Here is a 27,666-nt window from a genome sequence, read left to right as displayed (position 1 = left end):
CATATGATAGCATGGTGTTCTTTATAGCAACAATGGAAGAAAGAGCACGAGTGAAAGAATGTTTGTCTTTATATGAGAAGTCCTCATGGCAAATATTCAACTATGATATATCATCTCTATCCTTTAGTCCCAATACTCATATGTTGCTTATGGATACGATAAAGAATATCTTGACTATTCCTGTAGTGCAACAATATGAACTATTTTGGGTTTACCTACTGTATCATTGCGAAGTGATAGACTTCAATTTAAATACCTGGTGGATAGAATTGTGCAACGAATTCAAGGGTGAAGTAACAAGTGGTTCTCCACAGGGAGAAAGGATGTTTTGATCAAATTGATCCTTCAAGCGGTTCTATCATTTGCTATGTCTTGCTTTAAATTACCTACATTGGCCTATGAAGATATTGTACGAGAATGTGTGAAATTTTTGTGGGGATTAAAAAACATTGGCAAACCTGGGATTCTCTATGCCAGCCTAAAGTTAGGAACGACCTTAGATTAAAAAATTTGGCTGAATTTAATAAAGCTATGCTCCCTAAACAGTCATGGCGCATCATCCGCAATCCTGATTCTTTAGCTGGTCGAGTACTGAAGGAATGACAGATATTTCATACATGGGTCGGTGTTGCACACGAGCTTGGGTAGTAATCATTCGTGCATCTTGAGATCGATCTTATGGATGAATGGTTATTATGGAGAATTGGAAATGGTAAATCAATAAAAATCTTTGAGGAAAAATGGATACCATGCATGCAATCGAAACTGGGTGATCCTCTAGTCCTTTGGGGAACTGAGGATATGACAAGTGCTTTAATCAGGGAAGGAGGCTGAGATGCTAATTTAATATCTGCCAGCTTTAATCCATGTGTAGCTGGTGAAATACTCAAGATCCCACTTCTTGCAGCTGGGGTGTGTGATTCCTCATTCTGGAGGTATGATGCCAAAGCCCAGTATGTGGAGAGAGATGGATATTGTTTATAGTGTGGGCTATTCTCAACTCCGGAACATCAGTCTGCACATCCTAATAAAGAATGGTTGTCTTTTATCTGGAGCTTTTCTGTTCCACTAAATATACGCTCTATCCTGGTATAGTATTTCCAACGATTGTCTTCCGACTAACTAGAATCTATTCGTAATCATGTTCTGATCAATGCATCTTGCAGTCTGTGCAACTTCCATGTGGACTCAACTTGCCATGCTCTGTTCTTTTGTACTGCAATTAAACATTTATGGAAGAACACATCTTTTGCTCTAGTTTTACGGGGTGCCTCACAATCTTGCACCTTGGAGCTTTGTTCGTGGTTGAAAGAACAATTATCTAAGACGGAATTTGAGGATCTTGCAATATAAACGTGGGCAGTTTGGAGAGAAAAATAGTATTTTCTTCATAGTGATAAGAAGAAACCGATGGCAAAGAATGTTTTCTGGATTCCATCGATACTGTCAAATTTCCAAAAATCCCAGGGAAAGGAGAAAATTGATAAGCTTCATCGAGGGAAAACCTGGAGAAGGTATGGAAGCCGCCAAGCTCGTGTAACTAAAACTTAATGTGGACGCGACAATGAATGAGGAAAGACATCAATTTAGCATTGGTGGTGCAGTTTGAGACAACGAAAACTAATTGTTACTGGCTTTTGGTAAACAGATCGATCAACCTATCTTAGTAGTACATGGTGAACATCTGGCAATTCGGGAAAGAATTTTTGTTCTTTACGATAAAAGATTTAATGATGTTAAAGTAGCAACCGATTCCCTATTGACAGTGCATGCAGTCCCTACCAAATAGGAAGATCTCAGATATATTGGACTTTGTGCAGCAAATATTAGAGAGCGTATGATGAAACCTAGACCTATGTTCATAGCTCGGCGAACAAAGTTGCTCATAATATTGCTCGTATGATTTTTTCTTCCCCTCATCATTTTTTGGGTGAATGAAGAATTTCTATCTCGGTTGCTTAGGCTTGTAATTGATATTTTTAATCAATAAAATTACGAAGTATTGCCTTAAAAAAATAGAGATTACAAGAAATTGTATCGTTTCATTTAATCTTTATGAAATTTGATTAAAGCTCTAGCTACAAGCTAGGGCTTGGTTATTAATTGATTTTCTTTGCTTTGGGAAATATTTTGAATAATACTGATTTCAGAACAAAGTACACATTTTTTCGAAAAGGAAGGAGATTGGGAAAGAATGAAAAATATATCTTTTTTTTAAAGAGAAAATGTAAATTTATTTTGTAATAAAGTTTTTTTTTCCTTCCCGAAAATGAGTAGTTATACTCTTTATTATGCCAGAGCTAGAGGCCCTCTCTATATTTTTTTAAACATAAACTTATCGATCAAATTAATAAAAGATCTATAATATTCAAAATCTTGGGAAAAAAAAAATAGGGCCAGAGAAGCAAAGGATTGCAAATCTTCATTTTCTCCATTTTAAGAGTAATCTTTAACAAGTTTTTGTAATGGCATTATGTTGATGTAACCTGAGGAAGCACTAGGTACATGTTAGAAAATATGTTTTCAGAACGTGGTTTTGTTTCGATTGCGATATCTATTTCCTTAAAAAAAACATTGAAAAACAAAATATAAAATTTATAGACAACAATATCTATAAATTTTCGCAAAACATATCAGAGAAATGTAATCTAAAATTATATTTATACAGATAGAAACATCTTTTGTAAAATATGTGACTGTTTGAATAGATTTACACTTTTGTGAATAAGCAATTCTTCATTCAAATCATTTTTGAATAGATATTGATTTAATTCGAAAGATTACACTGGTTCGTTTTAATTTATTATGGCACAATTTATTATTTAATTGGTAAAAAACTAGTAATGAAAATAATAAATCCGAATTAATGTTAATTACATCTAATTTATTGTCTTAGTGTCCAAATGCTTATCTTTCATTATTAGTTAATTACTAATTATATTATTTTATTAATTAAATATAACAATGTAGATTTCTCTTTACATTAATCAATACCTAAATACAACTTGTTCGATACATTTACACTTTTTTCTTTCCAACGTGGAACTTGTTTCATATAGTTATCACTAATTATTTTCAACGGTACGTTCTTACATGTCATTCATGCTCGGTTTCTAATAGATTTGGCACTAAATGAGCTGATAAAGAGGAGGATGAAATTTATTGAACCATCGTGATAATACTAGGAAGATGCAATAGTATTCTTTGTGAGAAGAAGAATGCAGCTGGGAATTAAGCTGAAATCACTCTTTCCTTCTCAAGTAAATTAAATCTTTATGTGCATGCTCCAAGTCTACAGGACACCCTTCAAGAATGGAGAAGGTTAGATTTCTCCATTGATCTGCTCATCCGGACACATTTTTTGTCCTAACGTCATGCAGAGACAGACCCAAAAATTTAGTTGTAAAAAAACGATTTCATCTTTGTAAAATCGGTGTTTCTTATTTCATACTTGCATAATTACTATCGACAGATTATAAAAACAATTCTCACTAAGAAGATATATCCTCAAAATTCTTCCGGAGCTTCATCAATTAATAAATGCATAGAGGATTGCAGGCACACCACACCCAAGCCTCCCATTCTTCCAAAGTGAATTTGTTAATAAATTGAAGATCATATAGTTAGGTAACTGTAGGCGTAAGAATTCAATATCACAGCAACTTTTGTGAGACGGTCTCACGAGTCAATTTTGTGAGATAAATATCTTATTTGATTTACCCATTAAAAAAATTACTTTTTATACCAAAAAAATTACTTATTATTATAAATATAGGTATGGTTGACTCGTATCACAGATAAATATCTTTGAGACCGTCTCGTAAGAGACCTACTAATTCAATATATGGTGTGTTATCTTATATATCCATGGATTAGTTATCTTTATTTTTTTTTCCATATGAATATTACAACGCATGTGTTGTCTTTTGGTAATCTAGTGATACATGTAACATATTAAAAACACTCTGCAAGTATATACACAAAGTTTGATAATTTTCTTTTTTTTAAAAAAAATATATAATACGAAAAAACAGAATTTGCAATTGATAAATAAAAAAGCAATGATTTATAATTAAGGAAAAAAAATTATTGAGTGCGATTTAAAGCTTCTTACTCAATTAAGTAAAGTTATGCATGAAACATATTTTTTTTATTATTATTAGAAATAAATGAAAATAAAAACTTGTGTGCGACGGTTTTTCATGTTGTATTTTGTTATACATATATCTTATTTGAGTCATCCATGAAATAGTATTACTTTTTATGCTAAGAGTATTACTTTTTATTGTGAATATCGGTAGGATTGACACGTCTCACAGATAAAAATTCGTGAGACCGTTTCACGAGAGACCTACTTATAAAAAAAATATTCGAACTCTAGTTTAGTAAAATTCACACACCAATATACCATAATAAAAATAAAATATATATATTAACATTATTAATGTTAAATCTGAATACAGATTTTAGGGTTCGCAAGATATCTCAAGTCAACACCAAATCCCCTCAAACCTACTCCTTTTTCTATCAATGTTCTTGAATTAGGGCAATTTGCTCAATTTTGTGGATTAATTAAAAAGTTTTTATTCTTTCCTAGTATTTTTCTCGTTTAGGGCAAAGGGTTGCGTCTGAGCTGCCAATGCAATTTGTGCCATTGAAATCGTTCATTTTTTCGGTTGATTTTTGGGGAATACCGAGAAAGTTGAAATCTTGATCTAAACCCATCAATGTCTTGGGCAGGCCCGGAAGATATCTACCTCTCTACTTCTCTTGCCAGCTATCTTGATAGTAAACTTCGTCTTCTATTTTTCGTTTTTAAATTGTTACGTATGAGTTTTTTTTCCTGAGCTAGTTACATATGAGTCTTTTGGGTTCTTATTTGTTTTCTGGATGTAGAAAGGATGATATATTCTCTTAATTTTGTTCCCTTCTGTTCCATTGGCTCTTCGTTGGTTTGATTCCTTTGGATTCTTACGGGAAATCTATATTTTTTGAGTTACAAATCGAGATTTTTTTGCCTGTTCTGAGTGGTTGGTGTCGTTGATTAACAATGAACTTGTTAACAGAGTTGTGGATCTGTAATTCGCTCAGTGGATCTGTGTATACCAATCTACCTTTCGATGTTGTATTTATTCATCAATCTTTCTTAACTAGCCAGTTTTTGTGTAGATTGTGGAGGATTTTTTGGTGCATTGAATAAAGGATTTGTAGCTAAATTTTATGACGGTTTTGACCTGTTATATGCTACATCTGTGAGAGGGAGTAAGATGAATGGTTCCAATTTCCAGTATTGTCTACTGTATTATGATGTCTTATTTTTAGTCCTGGCGTAATTTGAGTTGATGTACCTAATAGTAATATCAGACGGATTTAAACGAGATACTGGTTTCTAAATGACTTTGTGAAAAATTGAGTGAAGCACTTAATCCTGATAAGTTTTAAAAGCCTTAATATAATTTGAAGAGTGGCATGTTTTAAATCATGATACAGCTAGGTATATTTTTGTAGTTTTAGTTTCTGTGTCTTCTGTCACTTAAAAATCAGGTCTTTTTCATATTTCACGGACTGTTTCTTACCTCTTGATATGAAATGTTTGTCTTTTCCCAGAGAAAATTCTTGTGCTACTTCGAGATGGCCGGAAACTATTAGGGACCCTTCGATCCTTTGATCAATTTGGTATTGATTTAGACTTGTTCTTATATTTCATCTGCTGCTGTCTATAAGTATTGAATATCTGCTGATGATATTTACAATCTTATTGTAGCTAATGCTGTTTTAGAAGGCTCGTGTGAGCGTGTTATTGTTGGTGATCTTTATTGCGACATTCCATTAGGTCTTTATGTTATCCGTGGGGAAAATGTTGTCTTAATTGGAGAAATGGTATGCGGCCGTTGTAATTTTAATTCACCTGAACTTACTTTCGTACTATCCTTCTTCCATTTTGTACTTGTGTTGATGCAATATGCCTGGACAGGACATGGACATAGAGGAACTTCCCCCTCACATGACTCGTGTTTCATCAGTAGAAATAAAAAGTGTAAGCTTTCTGTTTTATTAGTTGATTTTATTCAGTCTTCCTAGTATTTTCTAGTGTGTCTAGTAGCATACCTTTTCGTTGTCTCAGGCACAGAAAGCCGAAAGGGAGGCTTCAGATCTCAAAGGAACCATGAAAAGGAGGATGGATTTTCTCGATATGGATTGATGTTGCATGTTTATGACAATGAAGTTCTTATTTGTTCGCTTCAACACCAAATAATGACATCATCAAATATTATCGTGGATGCAGCATGCTGGATACTACTGGAATGGAAAGTCTTTTTCCTCCCATGTCATTCTTTCAGTAATTTCATCTTTCTCCGTAGAATTCTGAAAATTTAATCCTACAATCGTGGTATAAAGGGTAATTTGTGTCTCTTTAGACGTTTCCAAGTATATTTGTTTCTATTTTCGTCTTACCGGTGCGTGGAAGTGGCAGTTATGAGAAGACGAGTTGATACTAGTTCTTGCAGTTAATGCTTGTGAAAGATCAAATTATTTGTGTTCTTCCTCTGTATTTTGTTTTGGAAGAACACGGGGCTTTGTTTGTCTTTACTGGTTGTATAGACAAGCAGCTATCTATGGCAGCTAACTCTTTTGGTAAGAAACAACGAAGCTATGTTGCATGGATACGGGTACGAGTATCGTATCGAATACGATACAGATACGGCGATACGTCAATTTTTGAAAATATAAGACACGATACGGCTAGGATACGACAATCATTAAAATATATATAAATATTATATATATTTATATTTTATATAAATTTAGTATTGAAAAGTAAAAATCATAGAGATAGATGTAATATTCATTAATCATGATATCTTAGGTACAAACTACAAAATATTAAACGCAAAATCCATCTTAAACAAGTAAAAAAAAATCAAACATCCATATCGGTTTCATCACCAACACTGCTTTCATCAGTAAATAAGATTGATTCCAATTCAGGTTCGTCAAGAGACAAATTGGCAATTTCAAGGATAGCAGCACCCTCCATGTCCATGGAATCGAATGCATCTGCTCCAACATCCCACATCTTACTTTCTCCTTCATTATAATGTGGACTCCTCCTTGATAAAAGACGAAGATTGTAGTGAACATACACCAAATCTTCTGCTCTTTGTGGTGTTATTTTGTTTCTCTTCAATGAGTGTATGAAATTGTAGGTGCTCCAATTTCTCTCACAACAACAAGAAGAAGAAGGCTGCCCAAGTAGCTTTAAAGCTAAACTTTGAAGAGTTGGTGTGGAAGCACCATGTATAACCCACCACTTAGTTGGAGACATCAAACCTCGATCACGCATTGCATCATTATCAGAAAAGTCGTCAATGGCGACTGAAAAAGAGGCAAATTCCTCGTTGACACTTCTTCGTTCTGATGAACAAGAATAATATCTTTCAATGCACTTTTTTCTTTCCCTTGAAACTTCGATATCCCTATGAGGAGGAAGACGATTGGGAGATTCTTGGAGCCACTCATCGCTGTAATATCTATATAAAAAGATTGATAATTAGATATGAACTGATATGTATAATTTGCTAAAACTTAGTTAAAATTTTTAGAGTTTTACCTCGGATTCAAAGAATGCGCCAAACAATGTAAAGGTGTATTGCTTTTATTCCATCGCTGCAGCAGAATATCATGAACAATCTCATAAAACTTTGAATCTCCACTGTGAGGCCCTTTCGAGATAGCAACCCTAATCTTCTCTATCATTTCATCCCATCACTCAGATACTAAATGAAGACAAGGATGATCAGTGTCTGCTTTCCTTAGCATCTCATAAATCGGACTTGTGAAAGAATGTATATAATCAATGTTTTCCCAGAATTGATCATCTAATATCTTGTACTTCACTGCTCTAGCCTTCAGTACGTCATCCTCCTTGTACAGATCCCATCTTTCACTAATCACCATGCTTTCAAGACATTTCTTGATTTGCCTAAACCTTTTAAGCATAATGATTGTGGAAGCAAATCGAGTCTCTGCAAGTGAGAGCATCTTCAAGTTCGAGTTATCGTTGAACATCGATAATCTCATATTGTGATTCATTATAAAATTCTTGATCATCAAAGCATTATCTGATACTTCTGCTATCCACTTGCACTCTTCAAAGACTTCTTTGTTTTGTACGGAGTCAATCGGTGCACAAATATTCTTCAAAGCAAGATTCAAAGTGTGCACAACACAAGGTGTCCAAAATATATGTGGATACTTTGCCTCAACAAGTAACCCAGCGGCCTTGCATACGGGAGCATTATCTGTGACCACTTGGACAACATTCTGATGTCCCACTTCGTTTATGGCATCGATGAGCAACTTCGAGATGAAACTTTTATCCTTGTACTCACCTTCACAATTTATTGCTTTTAGAAACATAGGGCCACTTTCACACACTGCCATGATATTAATAAGTGGTCTTCTTTGTACATCAGACCACCCATCACTACAAATACTAACACCTTTTTGTTTCCAAGCAGCTTTTGTTGGCTCCAACAACTTTTCAATATGAGCTTTTTCTCTTTGAAGAAGTGTAGTTCTCAATAAATTGTATCCGGGTGGAAGATAACCTGGAATCGTTCGTTGAGTAGCCATACTGAAAGCACGAATATAATGAGGATTTCTAGCAATATTGAAAGATAATCCCCCTGTGTAAAACAACCTCGCAATTTCAGAATGCATCTCATCTCTTGCATTCAAATTAAAAGCTTTTTCAAGAGGGCCAAATGTTCCTTTCCTCTTCTTTGTTGGATCATCACTTTGCAAAGAGAAAGGACTACTGCATGAGGATTTTGAAGCCATGTTTGATGCAGATGATGAAGGCAATTGTACTTCTTTCGGTTTAGCATTTTTCCTTCTCGATTCTGTGTCATCCAAAAGTTGTTGCATATGTTTTATTTGATCTATTGAAACAGCCACACAACCAGCAATTCCAAGTCCTTTGAGTTTTAATAGGTGTGCTTTCACCCTCGAGTACGATCCCTTGCACACTTTAGTACATATGTTACACGACCAAGTAACATTTCCTCCACCAACTCCCTTTTCAATCCTCGTTACAAATTTCCACAATGGAGAAAAATCATCTACATCCTCTTGTATACTCTCCTTTTGAAAAATTTCCATTGCAAATAGGCTGTTAGAAGTTATGCAAAGCAAGAAACATAAAGTCAGCCATGGCACATAGAATACACTGTCATCCAAATTGACCAAATTCTAATTTACAAGAAATAGTTCACTGTATATTGTATAGCCAATAGTTCACTGTAAGCCTCTTTTTTCCAAATAATGTTATAACATTAAACTCTTTTGTGATGCTTGAAAATTATTGTCCTATAGTAAAACAAGAGATAGAAAACTCACTGTATAACCAAGAGATTTTCAAAAAAAAAAAATTAAAGTTAATTTATTTATGATAAGAGAGATGCAGAAAAAATTACTATCCTCTTGGTTGCAGGCGGCGGCGGCGACGGAAGCGGCGGCGGCGACGGTGGGGGCGGCAGCAGTAGCAGTGGCAGAAATAGAGAAGAAGGGCGACGCGATATCACGTTGAGAGGCTTCAGCAGAAAGAGAAAGAAAGAGACGACAAATGTATATTGGAATTTAAAAGCCCAGCCCAATATATGTTAAAGTATTTTCCTTTTAGTCCTTAGAAATTTTAATTTTTTTAATTAACCCCTAAAACTTTTAAAAATTTACAATTTTGCCCAAACGTATCCGAAAAACGTATCCACGCCGTATCCATGGCGTGTCCTCGCCGTGTCCAAAACGTATCCGACTGGTCAACCCTAAAAAAAGTCAATGACACGGATTTTTGGGTATCCGACACGCGTATCCGCGTATCGTATCCGTATCCGTGTCATATCCGTATCCGATACTTCAAAAAAAAAAATTTTCAAGGTATCCGTGCTACATAGCAACGAAGTCTGTCACTCGTTTCTAATATTAATGAATACACGTTTGGTGAATATTGTTGATAAATTAAGCTATTTTTCCTTTAAGAAAATGGAATATGATTAATCGTGTGTAAAATTACCTGGATAATCATCGGGAACTGGAAACCGTAAAAATGATACGGGTTTGTTTTCGATTTCAAGGTTGGAGCAATGCGTAGTGCATTGCTGGTTTTGTGTATATGGTATAAGTAAGGCCTGCAGAAATTGAAGATCTTCATGTTTGAGTTCTGTTATTTTGCTCTAAATGGAACAGTGGCCTGCTTTGTTGGTTATGTTTATATAGGATGAATTATGATTTGTCTCTTTATTAATTGCATTTTTTAAATATGTCCATTTATCTTCTTATTCATTTTTTTAATTTCTTTTTATTTAGATTTTCATTATGTAAATTAAATTAACTAAAATTTAGAAATAGTCAGTTGTTAGAATTGTGAATTTTCTTATGTCTTATTAATTTTTTTCATGTCCTTCTTATTAATTAGTGTGCATTGTTTATTTGATTTGTCACTATATTTGGTTTGTCACAACTTTTTATCTTCATTTCAATTGATTATTTTAAAAATAAGACTAGAACTTGGGTGTTTACCCCGATGTTGAATTGTGAATTTTCTTATGTCTTATTAATTTTCTTTTTCATGTCCTCAATAATTAGTTTGTGCATTGTTTATTTGGTTTATCATCACATTTTATTTTCGTTTTCATTTATTATTATAAGGTCAAAACTTATGTGTTTAAATAAAAGTTATTTGCAACCAACATTTTTTTGTAGTTTATGTTTATAAATTACTTGAATAAAATATAGTAAAAGATCATTGTTATATGTATTTTTTTAGAGTTTTCAATTTTCTAATATATAATCCATTTTTTTGTGACTTTGACTAGAATTTATGCGTTTGTGTATTTTTTTTAGAGCTTATAATTTTCTTGTAACAACCCAATTATAATAATAGTGTAATTATTATTAATAATAATTTAATAATAAAAAACCATAATAAACAATTATATATATATATATATTGCTTCTCCTAGATGTTATAAGTAAGAGGTATCAATTATCTTAGGCACTTGACATCATATCATCACTTACTTTTACCAATAAATATCATCATTTCATCAAAAAAGATGATAACATTCATGAAAAAAAAAAAAAAATGGGTGAGAAAATGTCAAGAATTGAGGAAAATCTTTGAAAATTAGTAAAACTTGTCAAAAATTTATGGAAAAATTACCCAAACTTTTTATCACAGCTAGAAACAATTTGATGCAGGAGGTGTAGCAAACATTTTCACGGATTACTTAAAAAAATCAATAACCGTGGGAACCTATAAATGTATACCTCCAAAAATAACTTTTTTAGATTGTATGTTCATCCACTTAAAACTTTTGCCTAACGCTTTATTTAGGTTTCGGTTATAACAGAGATGTTGTCCTTGTATTGTGTAGAATCCATTCATGTCAGTAAATCGGTCGGAAAGTCACCGGAAGCGCTTATTTTCCGGTTACGAAGTTGCTAGCCATCCAGTTTAAAATTCAAATTTTGGGCAAATTATGTTGCTTTTTCAGAAAGTTTTGTATACAAAAGTTGTAGATCTTGGTGAATTGAGTCTACCTTGAAAATACCGGCCACATGTGGCGTCGGAATCACTGACATGCGTCGCAATGGTGGCGCCTGTAATACACACGCCACCCCGATGACCGGGATTTTTTGTCCGAAGATTTCTGCATTTTTTCTAGACAATAATTTCAAATTTCGAAGCTTTCAGACTTGTCTAGAAATTTCTATGAATTTTTGGATGAAAAACAAAATCAATTTCCACAAAGTTTTGGGATGGTTAACTTCAATTTTGTTGCTTCTAGATTTCAATCATGCATATTGTTTTTGAACTTAATTATAGAAAGTAAAATGTTGAGCATATTGTCAAGTATACTCAAGGTTCAGTCAATGGCCAAAAACAGTATCGAAAGTCTCCTTTCTCGGGCCGGAAAAACCCTTAGTAGACCACCATGAAAATATACTATCAGGATGAAATGAGTTTAGAATTTGAAAAAACTTTTTATATAAAAGTTATAGCACATTGCAAAATACACATATTGTTAAAATTTCAGAATTTTTGGAATTAATTATAATTATTATGATTTTTCTCGTAATTTTTAAAATTATGTTCAAGCCCAAATTTAACTAAGATATGAACTTAATCAAGTCAATTATGAATGAATCTTACTAACATATGAATTATCACAAAATTGATAAATATAATAATATCGAAGCAATTGGATTGTCAAAGTAAATCACCGAGGAAGATAGAAATGTGAGGTTTATTATTAGTTTTATTTAAAATGACATGTTTGACATTTGTCCAGAAGCTTATGTAATTCTCTCGACTACTAAATTTTCCATAAACTGCATTATATTGAATATATCGGACTATATATGATCACTTTGAATGTCTGGTGTACTTTATTCTTGGTTAAATAAATGAGATTTGATTGTACACGAATGACTGAATGGAGCCGGGACAATGGTCATTGTATCGGATTTCTAGTCCACCGGACAACGTGACTTAGACCAAGAAAGTGAGTCTAATGAATAACGAGTTTAAATCCAGGTATATGGTTCATCTGAACAACGTGACTTGGGTCCGAAATCGTAAGTTTACGTTGGCTCGTACTTATCTATTGTACATATTATACATGAGTACGTGGAGAAAGTGTTACACCAAATAATGGTGAGAGCCGCCTCTTTAGCCTGCATATACATCCTAGATTATTATCTCACTAAGTCCTCAAAAACTTAACCTATGTTTCTTCTATTTACTATAAATTTCAGATACATTAGAACCAAAACCACAACGGGAGGAAGAAAAAAATAGGTTAATTTGTTATATTATACTATACTGTATTGTAAAATAAAATGAAGTATGATTGTGTAGAAAAAACATCGTTTGACGTCATGCCATGAATTTAAATAAATTGTACTTACACATCCGTCATTATATTAATATTATGCATTCAGCATTTGAAACCCACATTTCTAATCTTTTTATTTTACTTGTGACTATTATCAAGAAATTATATGATTAAATATAAGTTATATGACTTTTTAAAGTTATAAATTTGTAATCAATAATTCTTTTGTCTGTGATGTTTGTTAGAACTTATGCGTTTAAAAAAAAAAGTTTTTTGCAACCAAATTTTTTTGTTTACATTTATAAATTACTTATTAATAAAATAGATAAAAAAATCATTGTGATATGACATTGTTAGAATTAAATTTATTGTGGAGATGCTAAGGAAAAACCAGTAGATGTTGGATTAAGTACAAAACTAGTAGATGTTGGATCAGTTCAAAACCAGTAGAACCAGTAGATGTTGTAAACCAGAAGTACTTGTATCGCGCTAAAACCTGCTTAAATAATTTCTTAGCTAAAACCAGAACTAGAAGGATACAAAATTCGAAATATACACTAACAGAATCTTGCGTATGTCAAAATCTCTAAATATTACCGTTGATCTATTAACGTGATACCAGCATTTATTACTTCATTAAATGCCATTAAATGCTATACAAGAACATTTAAGACGGTATACCATTTTTGGTATGAACTGCGACTGATTACTTTTGATGTATTCTGCAGGGTCCATTTTAAGCAATAAAGCTGAACCACCAAAAAGAAAAGCACCGTTCAGTTTTTGAACGTTGAATAGAGCCTATATATATGGAGATGAAGGATTTCGTGAAGTAGAATGCAGCATTGAACAAAAATCTGAATTGAAAAACATCATTCGAGCATTGTTAGAACTTTCAGTTATCTAAAGAGCTCAAACACTGAAAAAGCAGCACACGCTTCATTGCACTCTTGATCATTGAGATCATATTGTGCTAGCTATTTTCGTTATATCTTCTCAAGCTATTCACTTCACTATTTCATTGATAGAAGAATTTGTAACTAGAAAAGAGTCTTTTCCAGAACTTAAGATCATTCAAGAAGTTGAGTTGTAAAGCTAAGAGTTTCAATAGGCGAAGGATAAGTCCTGTTGAAGTGGGTGTGTACAATTGTTGTGCTGTATTCACCAAAGTCTTTTAGTGATACCTTCTGGAAACAGAAGAAGTGGAGACGTAGAAGATTCATCTTCGAACTTCCAGAAACAAACCTTGTGCTATCTACTGCTTTTCGGCTTTATCATTTTTCACCCACTAACCAACAGATCGTTTTTCGCACATTATCTTGTGATCTGCTGGTCTTCATACTTGAACAAGAATCGTTAAAATCTCTAACAGGATTTTAGCACATCGTTCGAAAGAATTTAATAAGTTGGCCATTGAGTTTATTCAACCCCCCTTCTAAACTCAACCCGATCCTCAACAAGTGGTATCAGAGCAGAGTTATTCTTGTTCTGAAAAATATTTAATAGACATGGCTCATTTCAGCAAAGTTCTAATGTTCTCAAAAGAAGATTTCAATGATTGGAAAATCAGAATGCACGCTCATCTTACGGCTCAAGATGATGACATGTGGTATGTCATCACTGATGGTCCATTAAAGATCTTAAAGCCAAATCCAGCTATTGCTATCACCGAAGGTGCACCTCAGATGCTTGAAAAACCAAGATATGAATGGACAAGTGAGGACAAGAAGAAAGCCAATCTTGAAAACGTTGCGAAGGACATTTTATACAAGACACTCGACAAAAATACCTTCAGCAAAATCAAGATGTGCCATACTGCCAAGGAAATCTGGGAAAAATTAATTCAGATCTGTGAAGGAAACGAAGAAACAAAGGAAAACAAACTGTCTGTAGCCATGCAGAAGTTTGAGAATATGAAGATAAGGGCTGGAGAAACTATGAATGAATTTGATGAACGATTCAGCAGCCTCGTCAATGAACTCTCAGCTCTTGGGAAAGACTTTGGCAATAAAGAAATTGCATTAAAGGTAATGAGAGGTCTACCCAGAGAATGGGATGTCAAAACAATGGCAATGAGAGCTTCCAAGGATCTCAACAAGTTAGAACTACACGACTTGTTCTCGGATTTAAAGGCATATGAGTTTGAACTTGAAGTTCGAAGTGGAGAAGAGCCCTTAGCAAATCCACCAACCAAAGCTCTCGCAGCTACTGTTAACTCTACTACTACAGTTGCTCCAAGTTCATCTTCTGCTACTGCTTTAGAGAACACTTCTGAGAGAAGTGCTGAACAGATAAGCAATGACGCAATGTCATTATTTGTTAAGAAGATTTCCAGATTCATGAGAAAGAATCATAGAACATTTCAAAGTCCCAACCGCAATTTCAAAAAGGAATCATCACCTAGTGATATGGCATGCTTTAACTGTGGAAAAGTTGGACACTTCATTGCTGATTGTCCAAAACCAAAGAAGGATTACCAGAGGAAGAAGGATGTCAAACGCAATGATAAAAAGACCAGAAGAGACAGGAAGGCAATGGTTGCAGAAGAAAGTAAGTCCAAATGGGCAGACTCAAGTTCTGAATCTTCTGGTTCTGAAAGCCATTCGAGTGAAAGTGATGAAGATGAGATCAAATGTCTGATGGCAAATACTGAGTCAACCTCGACATCCGGAGAGGTATTTGACTTTGACTCTGATGAATTTACACGCAATGATTTAGTCAAAGCATTACATGACATGGTAGAAGAGTATTTTAGACTTTCTTAATCGTTCGAGGAAGTTAAGATCGAAAATCAGGACTTAAAAGATCAGAACAGTAAGTTAACTTGCTTGCAAGTAGACAGCTGTAATGATTTACAAGTTGAGATGAGTAAATTAAAAACGGAGAATGAAAGAGCAAAAGCAGAATACCAGAAGATGCTTTCTGAAAACCAGAAGTTATCACTACTGGTAAATGTTTGGAACGAGTCCTCTATTTCACTGGAAAAGATGCAAGAATTACAAAAACAATCTGGAGACAGGAGTGGCCTCGGATTTTGTAATAATGAAGGCACTTCTGAAACGAATACTAAGCCAAAACTGGATATGTGCAAAGGGAAGTATATTCACTTTGTGAAATCCAGTGTGGTACAGAAACCAGAAGTACCTACTGTTTCAGTAGAAAGGAATGTAAATCAGATGAACAAAAGGATGCATTATGGTCTGGGTTATGTTGAACCTAAGGAAAAAGTTGACCAGAGTTCTAGAATCAGAAGAGGATTCAACTCAGGAAGACAACCTCCTATGAAGGTTAAAAACTACCAGTACTACAATTCTAGACCTGTTCAGAAGAGATACAGGCTAGACAACAGAAACAGAAGGGAAGAACAACATACTAAGATGCACAATGTTAGAAACAACAGACCCTCTGTTGCACACACCTCCATGGATACCCGAAGTATAAAAATTATACAAATGTGGGTTCCAAAGGGACTAATAAGGCTTGGACCCAAATAGATTGGGTACCAGATACTAAAATTTGTGCTTGCAGGAACAGGTGAAGAAAACCAAGATCAGTAGCTCAACATGGTATTTGGACAGTGGATGTTCAAGACATATGACTGGACAGAAAAGTCTACTATCAGAAGTAGTAAGTTGTGCTGGACCAGAGATAACCTTTGGGGATAACTCAAAAGGTAAAACCGTGGGTAAGGGTAAGATTATCCATGGTAACATCACTATTAAGGATGTGCTCTTAGTTGAAAATCTTTGTTATAACTTGATCAGTATTAGTCAATTATGTGATAATGGATTTTCAATAGCATTCCAGAAGCACACTTGCACAGTTAAAAATGCTGATGATTCTACTGTTATAACCGGAGTAAGAAAAGGCAACACCTATAAAATCTCATGGAACATAGATCATATCATTGCTCCTACATGTTTAGTTGCATCTCTAAGTAATAAACACTGGTTGTGGCACAAAAGATTGAATCATCTAAATTTTAAGTCTATCAACAATCTCAAAAAGCAGAACTTAGTCGATGGATTGCCAGACATAAAATTTATTAAGAATCATGTATGTTCTGCATGTCAACTTGGTAAGCAAGTAAGATCTAGCTTCAAAAATAAAGGCAGCAAATCATCCTCAAGATGTTTAGAATTATTACATATGGACTTATTTGGTCCAATCCCTATCATAATCTTAGGGGGAATGAGATACACTCTTGTTGTTGTTGATGATTTCTCTAGATTTACTTGGGTAATTTTTCTTGCTGGAAAAGATCAAACCAGTAACCTCCTGATCAAACTTCTGAAAAAGATTCAAAATGAAAAATCAGTTTCTGTCATTAGAATCAGAAGTGATCGAGGTACTGAATTTACTAACAAGATTCTTGAGATATATCAAGATGAACAGGGCATTCATCATGAATATTCAGCTGCCAGGACGTCTCAACAAAATGGAATAGCTGAGAGGAGAAATAGAACACTTAAAGAAGCTGCAAGAACAATGCTAGCAGATGCAGACATCTCTCAGCGCTTCTGGGCAGAAGCTATTAATACAGCTTGCTACACACAAAACAGAACGATGATCAACAAGAGAAACAATCAAACTCCGTATGAAATATGGAAAGGAAGTAAACCAAACGTATCTTACTTTCATGTTTTCGGTTGTAGTTGCTTTGTGCACAATAATGGAAAAAATCATTTAGCTGCTTTTGATTCAAAATCTGACATTGGTTTATTTCTTGGATATTCAGCAGTTAGTAAGGCCTTTAGAATTTTCAATAATAAAACTCTTAATGTTGAAGAATCTATTCATGTTGTCTTTGATGAAGACAACAGTGTTCCCGAGATTACTAACATATCTAATTTAAGTAAAAGATTAGACAGGGTTTATCTGGAATTAGACAGTGAAGATGATGCAGAAGCAAGTGTCAAGGATATTCAAAATCCAGAACCAGACATTCACATTCCAGAACCAGCAGCTGATACTCCAGAACCAGCAGCTGACATTCCAGAACCAGCAGTCGATACTCCAAAACAATCTACTACTTTATATGAAGACAATCTAAATCCTTTTATTTGGAGAAAATCTCATCCTCCATCCTTGGTAATTGGAAATCCAGTAGCTCCACTAAGGACTAGAAGACAGATGATAAATGAATACATGCATGCTGCTTTTATTTCTCAAGATGAACCAAAGAAGATTGAAGAAGCTCTTCTGTATCCCAGTTGGATAGAAGCTATGCAAGAAGAGCTAAATCAATTTGAGAGGAATAAAGTTTGGTTTCTACTACCTAGACCTTCTCACCAAGCTGTCATTGGAACTCGGTGGGTATTCAGAAACAAACTAAATGAGGAAGGAACAGTTGTAAGAAACAAAGCAAGACTGGTTGCACAAGGATTTAGACAAGAAGAAAGAATAGACTATGATGAAACCTTTGCACCAGTAGCTAGGCTCGAAGCTATCAGAATATTTTTTTCCTTTGCTGCTTTCAAAAACTTCAAAGTATATCAAATGGATGTAAAGAGTGCGTTTCTTAATGGTCTACTACAAGAGGAAGTCTATGTTGAACAACCTCTAGGTTTTTCTAATCATTTGTTACCAAATCATGTTTTTAAATTATATAAAGCATTGTATGGTCTGAAACAAGCACCTACGGCTTGGTACGACACACTTTCACAATTTCTCATTAATCATGGTTTCACCGTTGGTACTGTAGATAAGACTTTGTTTACCTTAGTCAAAAACAAACACATATTGTTAGTTCAGATTTATGTTGATGATATCATATTTGGGTCAACTAACTCCAAATTATGTGCAAAGTTTGCTAAGTTAATGCAGGACCAGTTCAAAATGAGCATGATGGGAGAATTAACATTTTTCTTAGGATTTCAAATCAAGCAACTTGATACTGGAATCTTCATAAACCAGACTAAGTATACAAAGGAACTACTGAAAAAGTTTGGGATGGAAGCATGTGCTGCTGCTTCCACTCCTATGAGCTCATCTACTAAACTTGATAAAGATGAAGGGGGAATTTCAGTAGAGGTAACTCAGTATCGTGGTTTGATTGGTTCATTGTTATACCTTACTACCAATAGACCAGATATTATGTTTGCTGTTTGCATTTGTGCTAGATTTCAATCAAACCCTAAACAATCACATTACATTGCTGGTAAAAGAATTTTAAAATATCTTAAGGGTACTCAAAATGTAGGCCTCTGGTATCCCAAGGACTCGTCGTTTAATCTTATTGGATACTCAGATGCTGATTATGCAGGATGTAAACTGGATACAAAAAGCACAAGTGATTTTTGTCAATTTCTTGGTGATAGGTTGATCTCCTGGTTTAGCAAAAAGCAGACTTCCATAGCCACGTCTACTGCAGAAGCTGAATATCTGGCTGCTGGAAGCTGTTGTTCTCAAATACTTTGGATACAGCAACAACTCAAAGACTATGTAGTTCAAGCCTCTGAATCACCAATATTTTGTGACAATACCAGTGCAATTGCTATATCACATAATCCAGTGCTCCATTCCAGAACTAAGCACATTGATATCAGACATCATTTTATCAAAGATCATGTGCAAAAGAAGAACATTCGTCTGGAATACATTCCTACTGATCAGCAAGCAGCCGACATTTTTACAAAACTCTGCCTGAGAATAAGTTTTCTTACTTTCGAAATACACTTGGATTAATAGATTTAACTTGATTATTTATCATCATCTGATATTATGGCTTAACTTTTCCTCTGTGATTATTCAGTTTTTTATTTTGCAGAAGGTAAAAGCTGAACAATAGAGATAATCAGTAGACATAAAATTTCATTAAAAATAATAGAGGCGGGGGCGTACATTTCTCACTTCTTTTTTAACGTACTCCCTCCAGAATGCCAACCAAGTGGTCAGTTCTCCGGTGGAGGTACGTAGAAACTCCTCTGAAAAAGCAATCTTTTTCAGAGTCTTTTGCTCCTTTAAGAGCATGAGAAGGTAGACGCCATCATCAGAGACGACGTCTGCACTATCAGCACTATGGAGACGTCGATAATATTTCTTCATCATTAACAACTCCTTGGTGGAAGATGCTCGCCCACTCTCGAAGGAGGATTTAAGCTCCTGGATTTTAGTCCAGGTAGCAAGTGTCTTCTTCAGCACTTTGTCTTCTATTGCTTTCTTTCTTGCAGCGGTCACCTCCCTCATAAACTCATCACCCAAATCAGGACTATTATCTCTTGCCATTTCTCTTAAAGAATGATTATGTGGTTTACCCCATGTTCATATTTATAGATGAAAATCAGGCACCAAAGCTCGAGAAAGTCTTGACTACAGTAGATATATATATGAAACATCCCATATCAAGCTATCATCGGTTCAGTTACCAAGTATTTTCATTTAATAATTGCACTAATTTAGGTAGAATTTTATTCTGATCTTCTGTGATTTTGTGTCAGATGCAGAAAGTATTTTGTCTTATTAACAAAACAAGGCTTTCTTCAGTTTCCAGTAGAAGCTATCATAAGACGACTTACTTCCTTCTGAACTTAATCATTTATTCATTTTATTCTTCTAACATTGAGTTATTTGCATAAAGGAATAAAGGAACATCAAGTACTTCAACTGAAATTTTATTAGAAATTTTCCAGTACATTAAACAAAGCGAAAGTTAAAGAAATCTCAAGACAATCGAAACGTCTTCTGAAATTCTAGACTAATCAAGCTCATGTCTTCAGTAATATCAGCAGCTTGTAGTATTCTTGCAAAGTACTTCAGCAGAAGAAGGAGAGTCTTTTTCGAAAAGAATCTAGCAAGCTTGGGTCTTGTCAGCACTAATGTATAATCAGATATTTTACAGGGCATTATAGATGATATTAGCATTATCGATCCACCAGCACTCTCTTATTGCATTAGCATGCTTCTGGAAGGGATCGATGCTACATATCAATCTCAATGAAAGCAAACAATCTTTTTGATTGTTAATATTACAACTCCAGGAGTATGATCCAAGGATCATTATGTGCAGAACGACTTTTTCCAACATCTTCTTAGAAATCGCAGCAAGCTGTCTTCTGAACATTCTTGCTTCTGCTTCCGGATCAGTTGTTACCCCTTCTTTCATTTGATTTTTATGGTATTTATAGTGATATTCAAAGGAGATAAGGATCCTTGCGACTGTTCAAATTCAACGGTTTAAATTGAAAGATTGTCAAGAGTCGTTTAGTATTTAATATCCATTACTACTGCATTAATTGAGGGGGAACATCTTTATGGCATTTATATTAGAAACTGATTTGTCTTTTCGATAAAACAGTATACCTACCAGAAGTTGTTGAAGTGCTGCATTTGTTTCAGCATCTTATCCACTTCCAGTAGATATTATCATAAAATGACAAATCAGCTTCTGTTTATTTAGCAACCGCCTCGGACAACCCGCCAATTTTTTAAAATATTTTAAAATGAGTAGAGTAACTGACACTTTTGCCTCTCTCTTCTAACATATCGACACGTGTCCCTATATTTACTGACGGCTGTATATTTTGCTTTAACCGTTCATTTTTTTTCACTGTGCTTTACGAACTCAGATTATTTCCTTGTCTCTAATGCTTTTTCGCATCTACTGCTAACATACTTCTATTCTCTTTCAAATTTAGAAATGGCCGCAGCATATACGTTGAATGCTTATCAGATGAATTTTGCTTCTGTTCTCACTATTAAGGATGGGAATCTTGTCAAGATGTTCAAATCATTGGAAAAGTCTGGGCTTCGAATATTCTTGGAATCGCCTGCTGTTATCTACAAGTCAGTTCTTCTGGATTTCTATGCCAAAGCAGAAGTTGTGGAAGGCAAGATTACCTATACACAGGGAGATGCATCGATTTCTATTGATGCTGCACTTCTGGGTTCCACTTTCTTCCTACCGATTTCTGGCCTTTCCGAGCTCTCGGACATTTCAAAGGAAGACATGTCCATCGCCTTGACAAATTTTTCAGCCACTGGAGAAGAACTTTCACCCTCTTGCTTAAAAAAGCTACTAAAAATTGAGTACCAGGTACTCGCTGATATAGTAGCAAAAGCCTTGTTAGTTAAGGCTGGAACCTTTGACAAACTAACAAAAGAAAAAGTTCAAGTAATGGTGGCCATCACATCAGAAAAGAAAGTGGATTGGGGACGTTTTCTGTTTCGCATTATGAAGGATATGATTCTCAGGAAAAGTACTGGATTTGCTGTACAAATCAGTAAAATGTTGAAAGATGCTGGTTTTCCTGGAACAGCAGAAGAGGATGGCTCTTTGGTAACAATGACTGATGCTGATAGCGTGCTTGCTTTAAGGCCAAAGCTAACCGTTGGTGAGTTTGTGGCCATTAAGAAGGAGATTGGAGAATCTCAAATTGAGGGGCAGAAGAAAATTAAACGAAAAAGAGTTGTGGTCTTGTCTGATTCTGACAAAACAGAATCTGGAGAATCAGCAGCACCCACCCAGCAAGCTTCACTGCCTCCCACCCCAGCTAAGAAGAAGCCTCGCACAACAATCCGCATCAAGAAAACAGCAGTTCTGTCTGAACTGGAGAATGTTCCTCTCCGCCAAGTTTTTCCATCTGTTGTTTCATCCACCAAAGCCAAACCGATTGAATCAGGGCCATCACCTGCTCAAAGCTTCAGACCAACTTCTGGTGTGGTCATTAGAGAATCTGCTACTAGTTCTTCTGCTTTTAAACCAGTAGTCCCTGCTACTTCTGAAAAAGTGAAAGAAAAGATTACTGAGTTGTCTCAGTCACCGGTGGCAACATCAACCATTCAAACAGCAATAAATCTACATCTGGAAGAAGTCGAAATCTCAACCAGAGAAGATATGAAATTTTTTGACGATTGGCTTAAGGTACGTGTCTACCACCCAATCACATTTTTGAAAACTACTGGTGTTTATGCTCAAACAGTAGAAAATGAGAAAAAAGGTTTTTGATGCTGCCGGGACACGAAATGTGATAGAAGCTATAAATCGTCGCAATTACATTCTGGAAAAATTCAAAATGCAGAAGATGGACACTGTTCTGAAAACCTTAAAGTCAAATTTTGACTCTGCAAGTCCTACTGCTTTTCATGACCAGAATGTCATTCAAATTTTGTCGGAGCAGCTGACAATTCTTTCTGAACAAACTGCTGATAAGGAAAAGGCCTTTTCTCGGCCTCCAAAGTTCAGTCTCACTTCTGTCTCCGCAATTTTGAAGAATCAGACAGTTGAGGAACCGACCAAAGCTTCTCCTGAAGTCAAGGTCTCTAGTACTCCTGCACCTCAAGAAGTTCCTACTCAATCATCCTCTCTGATTTCTGTTCATGATCTGGCATCGGTTGATGAGGTAATCGAATCGATTATGCCGACCCAAACAGCACAAGATGAATTGCTTAAAGCTATTCCTACTACTACTGATCCTTCTCCAGAATCTGCTACTGCTACTGCAACTGCTGCTGCCAGTGCTACTGTTATGACTACTGCTTCATCGTCTCTTCCAGCACTTGAGCATTTTTCATAAGCTCACCAAGCTGATATGGAAATTTTGTTGCATACTTCACCCTTTGTTGTTGAGCCACAAGCTGTATCTGTACCTGCTGCTGTTTTGCAGCAACCAGATGAAGGGCCAACAGAACAGTCTACTGCTTCAGAAGAACCTTCTGCTGAACCAGAACCAGCTGTTACGACTCAAGCAGAAGCTGTACCATTCTCTATTCCTTCTTTGCAGTCTCCTGAGCGCATTTCCCGAATGGAGGAAATTAAACAAAGATTGCAAGCAAGGACTCCTTCCCCAGCTATGGAACCATTTGATCTAGAATTCCAAATTGATGCTCTTCAAAGGGATCTTGTAAATCTTTCAGACTTTGTCAAGCGGATATCTTATGAAAATGCCGCCGAATTTCATGATGCTCAATTCTTCCGAGAACGCATGTCTAAGGAAATACAGAACACTGCGGAATCTCTGAGTAAAATGCATGCTGAGACCATCGTCTTTCGACAGGCCATATCCAAAAGTTCCAGTCAGATCGCGCTTGCTCAATCCGATATATTTACCAGGATCACCGAGCATGATGAAATGTTTCGATCAATCTCCACCACCATGGACCTGATGGATGCCAAGATTGATTCTCAATCTCAAACGCTCACTACTATTACTGATCGAGTTTCTAATCAGACTCCTTATCTGGAGATGCTGACAAATGGAATTCACAATTTATCTGAGAGAATGGATGAATTACTTGCTAGGGTCCTTCTTGATGATGCCAAAAAGGGGGAAGACGATAGAACTGGAGCAAGTAGCAGCAGACCAACTGGAAGGATTCAAAATCCAGATGAAGCCATCTTCAGGGATATTGGAACAAACTAATTTTTCTTTGTGTCTCTTTTATATTTATGCTTTATGTGATTTTCTCTGGTTATAATTTGTTTTAATCTGTTCTTATCTCTATTTTACTAACACAGAACATCTAGGTTTCGGCATCACCACAAAGGGAGAAATTGTTAGAATTAAATTTATAGTGGAGATGCTAAGGAAAAACCAGTAGATGTTGGATGAATTACAAAACCAGTAGATGTTGGATCAGTTCAAAACCAGTAGATGTTGTAAACCAGAAGTACTTGTATCGCGCTAAAACCTGTTTAAATAATTTCTTAGCTAAAACCAGAACTAGAAGGATACAAAATTCGAAATATACACTAACAGAATCTTGCGTATCTCAAAATCTCTAAATATTACCGTTGATCTATTAACGTGATACCAGCATTTATTGCTTCATTAAATGCCATTAAATGCTATACAAGAACATTTAAGACGGTATACCATTTTTGGTATGAACTGCGACTGATTACTTTTGATGTATTCTGCAGGGTCCATTTTAAGCAATAAAGCTGAACCATCAAAAAGAAAAGAACCGTTCAGTTTTTGAACGTTTAATAGAGCCTATATATGGAGATGAAGGATTTCGTGAAGTAGAATGCAGCATTGAACAAAAATCTGAATTGAAAAACATCATTCGAGCATTGTTAGAACTTTCAGTTATCTAAAGAGCTCAAACACTGAAAAAGCAGCACACGCTTCATTGCATACTCTTGATCATTGAGATCATATTGTGCTAGCTATTTTCGTTATATCTTCTCAAGCTATTCACTTCACTATTTCATTGATAGAAGAATTTGTAACTGGAAAAGAGTCTTTTTCAGAACTTAAGATCATTCAAGAAGTTGAGTTGTAAAGCTAAGAGTTTCAATAGGCGAAGGGTAAGTCCTGTTGAAGTGGGTGTGTACAATTGTTGTGCTGTATTCACCAAAGTTTTTTAGTGATACCTTCTGGAAATAGAAGAAGGGGAGACGTAGAAGATTCATCTTCGAACTTCCAGAAACAAACCTTGTGCTATCTACTGCTTTTCGGCTTTATCATTTTTCACCCACTAACCAACAGATCGTTTTCCACACATTATCTTGTGATCTGCTGGTCTTCATACTTGAACAAGAATCGTTAAAATCTCTAACAGGATTTTAGCACATCATTCAAAAGAATTTATTAAGTTGGTCATTGAGTTTATTCAACCCCCCCTTCTAAACTCAACCCGATCCTCAACAAACATGCTTTTCTTTAGAGTTTATATTTTCCTACTCATTTTATTCTAGCTATGCCCATTAGCAAGAAATTATATTTTTAAATAAGTGTTATATGTCTTTTTATAGTTATAAATTTCTAATATCTTTATTCTATTTGTGGTTACTAGCAAAAAATTATATGTTTAAATAAAAGTTATACATCTTTTTTTAAAGTTTCTAATTTTCTAATGTTTTTATTCTACTTGTGGTCATTAGCTAGAAATTATATGTTTAAATTAAGAGTAAGTCTTTTGTGATACTATTTCACATATCTTTATTCGTGAGACATGTCAACTCTTCCCATATTTACAATAAAAAATAATATTTTTGGCATAAAAAGTAATATTTTTTAATATTGTGACCTAAATAAAAGATTTTTCTCATAAAATTGACCCGTGAGACCATCACATATGAGTTTTTGTCTTAAATTATATATTAAAACAAGTATAAACTATATCACATAGTTCGGTTTTCTATATTTAATTTTATTATTATTTTTTTTAAGTTTTATGTTTTATATTCATAAATTACGTTAACAAAATATGGTAAAAAGATTTATTGTGATATAACTTATTTTTAAAAAAAATTCTAATTTTTAAACATCTTTACTTCTAACCGTTGGCTAAAACTTATTTGATTAAATAAAAGTTTTTTGCAACAACATTTTTTTTGTTTATATTTATAAATTGTTTGAATAAAATACGGTAAAATATCATTATGATTATAGCTATCAATTTGGGTTGGATTCGTCGAGTTGGTCCACTTTGCCAAACAATTTAAGTGGGTTGAGTTGAAATTCTATCAAATCATTTAAAGGCGGACCTAAATGAACTCGTACGAGTTTATATTAAATATATAATATTGTCGATTTGCAATCATGAATTACTCATATCAAGAAGAAAATAATGTGTTGATTTCAAAATTTTGATGTTACTATTTTGTCCACAAATTGTGGATTGATGAGATATTCAGGTAGTTATTTAAAATCGAGTGTCAAAGTTGACATTTAAATTGTGTTTTTAGATTCCTGACAATATGCTTTTCAACATATTATTTTTTAAGTTATTTTTATCAGTATCGTGAAGAGTGAACACATTTATTAGAATATATAAGTATTATCATTTTTGTAAATTAATATTCACTTTCATGTTTCACGTGTTATGTGTTTTTGCAAAATGGGGAACACTAAATTCAATCAAACAAATACACGAAGTGTGGGTCGAAACCAAGATTATGTGGCAGTGAGAGATAAAATATAAATCAATAAATTTTTAGATAATTTATCGATGTTAAGATGCTTAAAAAATATTATATCATAATATATAAAATTTTAATGTTATAAATGAAATAAATCAAACATATATGAAATATAATCAAGTAATTCATTGTAATTGTTTTTTATTCTACAAGAATTCTTGTCAAACTCAGTAATTGTAGATTTAACATCTATTAAATTAACAAACTAAATAACATGTCAATCAAACTAATTGAGTAACCAGGTATTCTTGAATTTCCTTATTAGTTTTTTTTTATCTTGATAATTTGTTTCATTTAGTATTTAAATCATAGGACATTGTTACTAGAATTAACACATGAAATTTTTTTTCATAAGATCTCAATCACTAACTCATACGGAAAAACAATTATCAACATATTATATTGAAAACTTTTAATTAATTAAGAACGTATGTTGAAATTTTTCTAATTAATTGAGAAAAATTCTTTTACAATAATTATATTTAATCTTTTCGGATCAACATCATTTGTTTCTTAAGATACTCATCGCAATTCTTTATTAGTATTCATAGGATCAAGCGTTTACCACTAGGTCAAAAGCTATATTTGTTAGTCAAAGCGCAACTTTATTTCTTTATACTTGTGACAATGTAGAGTGCACATACTTTAGTGCTAATGGGTAGGGTTGTTAGGTCAATGAGTCTGGGAAGGTGCGTGACTATCTGCTGGTGCTGTCTCATATCCCTTAGAAATCAGTCTTACCATTTCACTATCGCCGGCACTGTCTTCAGCAGAAACATTATTACCCCGTTAAAATCTGGTATTGCTCTTTTACGGCCCACCTAGCTAACCGGATCAAGCGGCTCAATGTCAGAATCTTGAAGTACGAGAACTTCCAGGAGGTCACACATCCCAGTA

At 34.4% G+C, this 27,666-nt stretch overlaps 3 protein-coding genes across 3 annotated transcripts; 1 reads left to right on the top strand and 2 right to left on the bottom strand.

Annotated features, from left to right (window-relative positions):
* Nucleotides 1-4,453: 4,453 nt before the first annotated feature.
* Nucleotides 4,454-6,360, top strand: LOC142531515 (sm-like protein LSM1B). The gene is made up of 5 exons (XM_075637669.1): nt 4,454-4,788; nt 5,608-5,676; nt 5,765-5,880; nt 5,975-6,037; nt 6,125-6,360. Exons 1-5 carry the CDS (start codon nt 4,728-4,730, stop codon nt 6,200-6,202), a joined length of 387 nt encoding a protein of 128 aa, XP_075493784.1. The 5' UTR covers nt 4,454-4,727; the 3' UTR covers nt 6,203-6,360.
* Nucleotides 6,302-7,758, bottom strand: LOC142530520 (uncharacterized). Its single transcript, XM_075636353.1, has 2 exons — nt 7,613-7,758; nt 6,302-7,532 (listed from the first exon to the last, which is right to left on the bottom strand). The coding sequence occupies exons 1-2, from the start codon at nt 7,756-7,758 to the stop codon at nt 6,923-6,925; spliced, it is 756 nt and encodes a 251-aa protein (XP_075492468.1). The 3' UTR covers nt 6,302-6,922.
* Nucleotides 7,759-7,767: 9 nt separating this feature from the next.
* LOC142530519 (uncharacterized) lies at nt 7,768-9,165 on the bottom strand. The gene has a single exon (XM_075636352.1). It carries the CDS (start codon nt 9,163-9,165, stop codon nt 7,768-7,770), a length of 1,398 nt encoding a protein of 465 aa, XP_075492467.1.
* Between the last annotated feature and the right edge of the window lie 18,501 nt (nt 9,166-27,666).

The sequence above is a fragment of the Primulina tabacum genome, chromosome 17, assembly GCF_025594145.1.
Source record: "Primulina tabacum isolate GXHZ01 chromosome 17, ASM2559414v2, whole genome shotgun sequence".
Classification (NCBI taxonomy): domain Eukaryota; kingdom Viridiplantae; phylum Streptophyta; class Magnoliopsida; order Lamiales; family Gesneriaceae; genus Primulina; species Primulina tabacum.
Note: the sequence above shows the minus strand (reverse complement) of the source record. Positions and strands in the feature narration are given on the sequence as shown.

Coding starts and splice junctions, on each gene's coding strand:
- LOC142530520 (XM_075636353.1), bottom strand. CDS start 7,758: ATGATAGAGAAGATTAGGGTTGCTATCTCGAAAGGGCCTCACAGTGGA. Junction 7,533..7,612: donor GCGCATTCTTTGAATCCGAG/GTAAAACTCTAA, acceptor CTTTTTATATAG/ATATTACAGCGATGAGTGGC.
- LOC142531515 (XM_075637669.1), top strand. CDS start 4,728: ATGTCTTGGGCAGGCCCGGAAGATATCTACCTCTCTACTTCTCTTGCC. Junction 5,881..5,974: donor TTGTCTTAATTGGAGAAATG/GTATGCGGCCGT, acceptor ATGCCTGGACAG/GACATGGACATAGAGGAACT. Junction 6,038..6,124: donor CATCAGTAGAAATAAAAAGT/GTAAGCTTTCTG, acceptor TCGTTGTCTCAG/GCACAGAAAGCCGAAAGGGA.
- LOC142530519 (XM_075636352.1), bottom strand. CDS start 9,165: ATGGAAATTTTTCAAAAGGAGAGTATACAAGAGGATGTAGATGATTTT.